The sequence below is a fragment of the Trematomus bernacchii genome, unplaced genomic scaffold (assembly GCF_902827165.1).
Source record: "Trematomus bernacchii unplaced genomic scaffold, fTreBer1.1, whole genome shotgun sequence".
Classification (NCBI taxonomy): Eukaryota; Metazoa; Chordata; class Actinopteri; order Perciformes; family Nototheniidae; genus Trematomus; species Trematomus bernacchii.
This window is the reverse complement of record NW_022987821.1, coordinates 5440313-5448528: the sequence shown is the minus strand read 5'-3', so window position 1 is coordinate 5448528 and position 8216 is coordinate 5440313. Positions and strand designations below refer to the sequence as shown.

General features: G+C 41.7%; 1 protein-coding gene across 1 annotated transcript; it reads right to left on the bottom strand.

The window, feature by feature from the left end:
• Positions 1-1577: 1577 nt before the first annotated feature.
• Positions 1578-6014, bottom strand: spry2 (sprouty RTK signaling antagonist 2). The gene is made up of 2 exons (XM_034151382.1): positions 5580-6014; positions 1578-3590 (listed from the first exon to the last, which is right to left on the bottom strand). The coding sequence occupies exon 2, from the start codon at positions 3540-3542 to the stop codon at positions 2517-2519; it is 1026 nt and encodes a 341-aa protein (XP_034007273.1). The 5' UTR covers positions 3543-3590; positions 5580-6014; the 3' UTR covers positions 1578-2516.
• Positions 6015-8216: the final 2202 nt, after the last annotated feature.

The following is an 8216-nucleotide window of genomic DNA, read 5'->3' as shown; positions in this document are numbered from 1 at the left end:
ATTAAAGTTGTATTATGCAACAAATGAACTTTAAACATAATACCACTCAGAAAAAAAGTTGTTTTAACATACCACTAAGTCCGAGAAGCCTTGTGCCCGGTGAACATCAGGTGACACATCCCTAAATGAGGTGTACAGCATTTTGACGAAATAAGGTACCCTCCCTGATCCAAAAACAGCACAGAGGAACTGAAATGACCCAAGAAACCCCAAGGGGGGCCCTTATGCTTTATGACTTCCAGACACTTATTGATCTAAGTGTGCCACTGAGCATTTCGCTCACAGCTGAGATGCAGACTTCCAAACATCTTGCCGCACAAAAGGGGAATTATATCAACGTGTGGAGACAGTCTTAAGCAAAGAAAATGATAACTTTATAATGTGCACAAGAGAGAAAAATAAGTACTTTTGCTTTATAACGGCACAGCACAACAAATCAGCCCTCCCCTACGCCCTCCAATAAGACACCCACCTCCCTATGGGAATACCAAGTAGGAGCAGGTAGCAGAGAGGAGCGTTGGGGAGCCAAAATGACCCCCCGACTATTGAAAACAGGATGAATGCATGCCGGGCTGAATACGGGGGTAAACTGTTAGGTCTTTGTCATTCAAAGTGATGCTTTTAACCCTTTGCGGTCCCTCTTCCTAACAACCCACCCCCTACACAGCCACCCCTTCCCTCTTCATTCACAGCTGAGACAATGGAGGCAGAGAGGAGGCCTGCGACTGGAGAGATAAAGACTAAACGTAAGATCAACTCTCCCTTTTCTGTCTCTAATGGGATTCTGCCCGTTGTTTCCATCCCTCCCTCCCTCCACCAGCAGCACTGTAAAATAGGTGAAAGTTGATAATTATGTAAAGCAAACCCCCAGTCAGTCAAAGGCTGGGGATGAATAACAAACAAGTGAGTGCAGGTTGGGCCTCGGCGTGTCAATCACAGCTCTGAATGCATACCGCGCCGCAAACACGTCCGTATGCTGTCAACAAGTGTCAGAGGCTTATGTTTCAGGCTTATGTTTCGCCTGCAGGGACATTCAAGACCAAGGAATTCCTGAACAAACCTTTGATAAAAAGAAAGGGAGGAAAAAAAAAAAGTATCTGTAGGAAACAGAGGTGTATGAAATGAACTTGAAGTCAGGAGTGTAAAAGTAAGCTAACATGCATATTTGCAAAAAAACAGGTGGGGTGTTTGATTTATTAGATAAAAAACAAGTGATTGCCTTTACATCTGGAGTGCATGCAAACAGAAGTGCACATTCCTATGAACATGGCTTTACCAGAGCCAGATGTTTTTTTCTCAAGAGGTGAACATTAATGCGTCCTTGTTTGATCTCTGTAAACATTGTGGGGCGTTTGTGTGGCAGAGCCAGGCTGATGATAGCTCTCCATGGAGGTGTTCGTGCAGAGGTTCAATTAAAAATGTGAAAACTGTGCTTAAGTCTGGTTCAAACCATCCGGAAAGGCCCCAACGCAAAATTGCCTCTCCACAAAATCGGATAGAAATACTTTTTTTTTTTCTCCATCATGTTTTTGGAGAGTACACAAGACAATGCAGAAATAAAAACAGGAAAAATACAGTCAGACTTCAAGGTTGTTTAATTTCAAACGTTAATATATTTGTCTTCTAATTCATAGTGAACTATTCATCCAGCTTTGACACTCCTACAGGTCACCTCACAATCTGCAGCAACGACAGTAAGAGGTGACACATTAACAATGCTTTCTCAAAATAAATATTTTTCATTATAAAATAATAAACCTTCAAATAAATATATATATTTTTTAACTTTACACTAAGCAATGTTGGAATTAGAAAATAAATTTCTCATATAAGGTCACTGTACAATTTACAAGTAGAAGGGATAAGATTTTTCTTTTGTAAATTACATAAAATGATTGATATACATTCCAGTGAATGTACAAACATCGTGTGAATGAAGTTACTGATTCATATCAAGGTGCCTCTGGTGTGGCAGAAATCTTTTCACAGTTGAAGTATTATTATATGTACAAAAATAAAACATCTGTCAAACTCATTTTCTAATGTACATACCCTTTGCATTTACTACTTTACATACAGTTAGTAATAGGAGTCTGTTCTTAGCATATAAGTTGTATTAAATGTTAAAAAAAAGGATATCCATTTGGACTCTCATAGCAACAACACCATATCTGGGCACTTGAGTGAAGAATTTCTTTTCAGGACAAAACAGTAGTTGGATATGTCTTTTATCATATGGAGCGCTTATTTTGGTTTACCTTTCAAGTGATACTCATAACGCCAGGGTGAGTGAATGCTCCTCCAGTGCCTTTTGTAGTAACATTTTTGTCAACCAGCATTAAAAGTTGACAACTGAAGGCAAAACTGACTCTGCCCAGATGTGGTAGACATGAAGATCTTGATGGGAAACACAAAAACTCAAGCACTAATATCAAACCGTTCAACTACAGAACTACAGGGCTGTCTACAGTCAGTCAACATGGTCCATCTTTCTGCAACATACACCACCGTCTTGTCTACGTTGGCTTGCCAAAATCCTCACAGTGGATAAGGTTTGTGTTCTTGCACCGACAGCCGGGTCGCGTGCTCCGGTCATAGCAGCTCTGGCATGCGCCGACACATCCTTTAGCGGGGAGGTAGCACAGGAGGCAGGGGAAGAGCAGGGAGAAGAGCGACACGGTGGTCCAGCGGACGCAGCAGTGCGACTGTGAGCATGAGAAGGGCTTGTCAGCACACGTGTCCTCGTCGTCGCTGGAGCAGTGGTAGAACAGCCCCTTGACGCAGCACACGCACGTGCCGTACTCTACGGCACTCTGCAAGGAGCACACGCAGCGGCGGCTACACATCCAGCAGGAAGGAAGCACCCGCGGGCGTCTGCACTCTGGGCAGCAGCACCGACCACAGTCCTCACACTTGGTGGTGTGTATGCTTTTATTTTTATTGCTTCCACTGCCTGGCACAGCCAACAGAGCCCTGGGCTCATCGTTCAGGGGTTTCAGCTCCTCTGAGTTGAGCTCTGCACGTTTGGGCTGGGTTCTGATTATCTGGTTGCTGCCTGCCGGGCTGCTCATGAGCCTCTGGCCTGAAGAAGAGCTCCCCACGCTGGTCCTGATGCTATTCTGGGAGTCCTCCACACTGGAGGACATGGAAGCATTTGTGTTTCCATGCCGAGTCAATGAATGCAGGTTACGGAGATTATTAGGCAGCTCTTCCCGGGTCTCATGCTGCCCACTTGTCCTTGATCCTGGTGACGTAATCAAGTCACTCTTCTGTTGCCTCTGCAGAGAGGCCGGAGATCTTTGGGCGACTGTGGGCCCTTCTGTGTACTCATTACTACTCCCAGATATCCGGATCTGATCCAGAGATAGCACTGCTGGAGTTTGGAGCAGCCTGCTGGTCAACCCAGGGTCTGGCGGACCATCACGGGTTTGCGGAGGCCGAGGTTGCGTTCTCCCTTCGTCATGCGGAGTGCCCGGCGATGGCGATGACCGCCCTTGGCGTCCTCCTCCCCCATCGCTGTCGTTCTGACTTGTAGAATCCATCTCGGGACTGAAGGGGCACTCTGGCTGGCATGGGACACATCTGAAGTCCTGTAACAGAAAAACACAGTTTATATCCGGCTGTGACAAGCCATGCAAATAACGTCATGCAAATCATAACCGATATCTGTACAAGCACCACTATGGAAATAAGGTCTGACACACAAATGAGGAAGCGAGATGGACGTTACTGATTACATAGATGATGTAATGTTTGGAGCCAGAAGTAAGAGTTGTTTGGGCATTTAGGATCCGCTTTTGGCTTTAACCCAAGAGTGTGTCTATGGAACAGCTATGGCTACTATACAAACTAAATAATGTAGATGATACAAGTTCCATTTCCAGGTATCATGTTTATGAACTGAAATGATTGAGTGAGAAACTTTTTTTGCGGGGCATTCCGGTAGCTTAAAGACATTAAACATGAACACGCCAGCTTAAGTCCGGCCAGGACCTTGTTGCATCTCACAGCCCCATTTCCTGTCGTCGCTATACTGTGAGCAAAAAAAAGGCTTTAAAATGCACAAAAATACTTCTAAAACAAGTCAATTAATTGGCAACTATGTTGGATATCAATTAACTGCCATATGCTGGTTTAAAATGAAAACATACTGGTTCTTTTTATTTTTGTAAAATAGCCTTAAACTTGACCAGCTGGATGATTAAGAAAATTATCCGATTTAAGCTGCAAAAATGTGTTGATTCATGAATCAATCGTTTAACAGAGGGAAGTAGAGCACTTTACTGAAGACTGATATGGGCCAAACAGATGACACAGGAATGGAAATGTTAGGCTACGTGTTAGAGTCAGTGTAAACGGCAGATCAAGGCCTCTGCTCTTTTAAGTTTCTAACATTGACCCCAACCTCTAGTCTATAGGCACTCAATCACTCATTATCTCCCCGATTTATAATAAGAAGAAAAAAAGTATTAAATAAATGCAGGGCAATATGCTAAAATATTCAAATGCAGAGGCCTTGTTTTCACCGACATATCACACCAAAGCATAGAAACTGACAGTGTTGGCCTTAATTCTCCTTCCTTGTGGTAATTAGCTTTCAAATGGAATCTTAGGGGTTGCGAGGTACCCCCCTTTTCAATGACAATACAGGAAGGGCTTTTGTTTGTTGCATGACAAATGGCCTGCAGCAACCTTGCCCATTCTAACGCATTTTGCATTGTGACACTCTTGAAAAAAGGAAGATGAGTGACAAGATAAAAAAAGTTAGGAGCATGAAAGAGACCATGTACAGTTTGAGTGATGCGTTCAAAGGGGCGGTGGGCGGTGGGGGGTGGGAGGCAGTGAAGGACTGCTCTCTGTGAGCATGCATGGGGGTTCTTTAGGATTTATGAGCCTTTTTGCTCCAAATGAAGGGCTTCCAGGCACACTCAAATGTTAGCCTGTTAAGGGGGGGGGGGGGACGTGCAGCCACTCGCCCCCTCACAGGGCCCTGTGTGCAGGCCATGTTGGCCACAGTGGGAGGGTGAAGTGGGGGGACTAGAGGAAGTAAACTGGGGCAAACTGATGGCATCAGTTCTTAAAATGACAGGCTAGGGATATGAAAAGAAAACTGACAATGTGTGTAGAGGTAAATATATAAATCCAATAAGTCATATTGTTTCTGATGCATATCTGACAAGGCAGTGATTTCTGCTGTGTTAAGCAGATTGATATTAACATTATGAGTGCAGGAGATTAATAGTATCTTGTGCAGAGAGAGAGAGTGAACTTTATGAGCAAACACATGTGCCAACTCGGACACGACTATTTCCTAATAAAGCTGACACCAGCAATGAGATGAACAATTACATTAGACATTAGACTCAGTCCAGGCGAGCTAATTTTAGATGCAGGAAAACCACACCTTTTATCAAAAATAGATACGGATCAGAAACTCAAAATCTGTCAAAAGTAAGACAGCCCCTCCTGGTAAAACCATAACATTATATGTTTGGGAAAAAAATTATACGATAAATATTTTAAACAAGTTTATGACACAGCCAGGCAACATGTTTTGTTTAACAAAAGGCTTCACTTACCGTGCTTTCGACACTTTAGCCCCCGTTTAGGTGAAATAAATCCAATTTGAGAGGGAGTTTATTCCGTGCATCAACAACTCAGTCTGGAAAGTCGTCAGTAAAATCCATTGAGAAAGTTTCCAACCGAGGCGCATTTTCATGAGAGGCAACGCTAAAACGTAAATCCCATGTTTTGCGCAAGAGCACGAGGTATTAAAACGGGAGAAATGTTCAATCAATCAGCGTCGGAGTGCAAACTTAGCGGCACTACACTTTTCTTGCAGAAGAAGTAGAAGAAACTCCAGCTCAGAAGTTGTTAAAACTCGGTGTGTTTTATCCGCAGGGCTCTGGGAGTTTGCGAGTACTTTTTCTCGTGTATTTTTTTTTTGCTCTTTCCGGAGAGGAGGTCGGGATTTGGGCTGTAAATGGCGTCAAGCTGAAGGGGGAACAGAGCGCTTGTTGTTGCAGCGGATATCTCGCATCCGGTGCTCAGCCATTGGCTGTGAGAGAGCAGCCATTCACACCCAGTCTTATCAATTATACTGCAGGGCCAAACACTGCTGGTCCGGCTGGAAATATGAAGGCTGCGCTCCTAAAGTCCTGCACCTCTTATCGTTGGTGATCCATTTCTAGGCAGCACTTTACATATCTCTTCCCTGATGAAGAGAAGGTGTTACAGTAGTGCATGCTGCTGGGGTAGTAATGGGATAGTTTGAGTTCTTCTACATAGGCTGCAAATAAAGATATTATGATCATTAATAAGTGTGCTTTTTATTTATAACACTGTAAATACCAAGTCAAAGGATATCATTTGACTTTTGCAATGCAATTTGTATGGAGTGCAAACGTTTTCATAACATAATAAGTTATTTAGAGACATTTTCATTTTGTAAGTCAGAAATATCTGTGGTTGCATCTACATACAGGTAAAAGAGAGTACAAAGTACAACGTTGAGGTAGCCTACTTGCACATTACTTTTTGTAGTGTACTTTTCACTCCAAAACATTTATTTATTCAAGTATATCAACTTGTGAAATATGTTGCATCTGTATCGATGCATGGCATCATTTGGCAAAATGTCCCAAAATATAGTCGAGTAGAAGTACAAAGTTACATAAAGCTGAAATACTTGTACTTATAAAGAAAAAGTAGACTACTTTGTTGCTTCACATCACTTTAACCATATATACTTTAGTTTAAATAATTAAATACGTTTTTTCTCTCAGATGACAGAAGAAATTTACTTCAAAAAGTATTTGACAAGTTACTTTAAGAGACATCTTCTGGCCTTGAGATATTGACTTGCCTCCGACTAACTGGGCACCCCTGGAGACTTTGATCACGTTTAACCATTTAAAAAAACATTTGCCAGAATGCTATAGATCTAAGGTTAAATTAAATCCATGGTACAATTCACTTTCAGTAATCTGTTGTGAAAAATAATGGAACAGCTCTACCTTGTGGATATTCTTTGGTACTGCATACTGCAATGAGTAGAGGCTGTATGTGACAGTTCAAAAATAACCATTTAAATCTGTTTAAATATCCATTAAATACATCTGGAAAGTTTTTATAATGTATAATCTGTAATTAAAAGTTTATATATTGTTAAAAAGGAGACAAGTAAATGTGTGCATTAAAAAATACAGGAAATGTAGAACCATGAAAAAATGTGAATCGGTAAGTTTGATTTAAGGAAGACAAACAAACAAATTAAGTGCCAGGCTGTAGTCAGAGTGTTACCAATGAAACTGAGACCTTTCCTGAAGAAGTAATACAAGGACCAATTAAGCCTGTGTTCATAAAAACAATGAGAGTCTAGACATCTCTCTTCGCTCTCTTCTCTGTTTAAGTAATACAGTGTCAAATCATTTCCAGCCGGTGTAATGATGAAGTTGTGACCACACCACTGGGAGAAGTCGCTTTAATTAACTCAGAGTACGACTTGGCAAATTAACTTGGATCCAGGTCAGGAAGCTTTCAAGACTCTCTCTTTCTTTCTTCAAACAATTTATCTTCCTTTGTTTCCCCTGCCTCACCGGCTGCTGTTCATTTACTTTGAAGCCTTTATTCATTGTGTTACAATAAGAATGGAAATGTTACATGGTTGTGTAGCTTGAACAGGCAGCAGAAAAATCACTAACATGATAAATCAATATTTCATTTAGCGGATCAGCCTAATAAAAACATTGAAAGGCAACAACAGTAAATGCAGCTTTTAAGCTATTGAACAGTTTTAGTCACAGATCAAGGTTCATTTCTCTTAGCTCACTGAGAACTTTTATATAACAAAAACAAGCTCACAGACAACAATTACAAAGAGAGAAGCTTGAACTTGTGAACTCTTTTACAATGAATAAAGAATAAAGTAGTATTATCTGCACACGATGCACATTCAAACCCATCGACCCCGAACCTTGTGAATTTCGATGTCAACAACAGCTAGCATTCACTCAGTTTCCACATCTGACGTGCTCTGAATGGACTGCAACAGATTGGGAAAGGATACGCAATTTTTCTGATGAGGTATGCAGCCACGCATAAGCATGAGTGAGGGGTAAAGATTGAGGCTGATGACCAATTTTCTTCCTGTTACACACTAAAACCTTGCTGATTATGTAAGGAGGTTGTTTTCCTCTGTGCATTTGACACTCAAG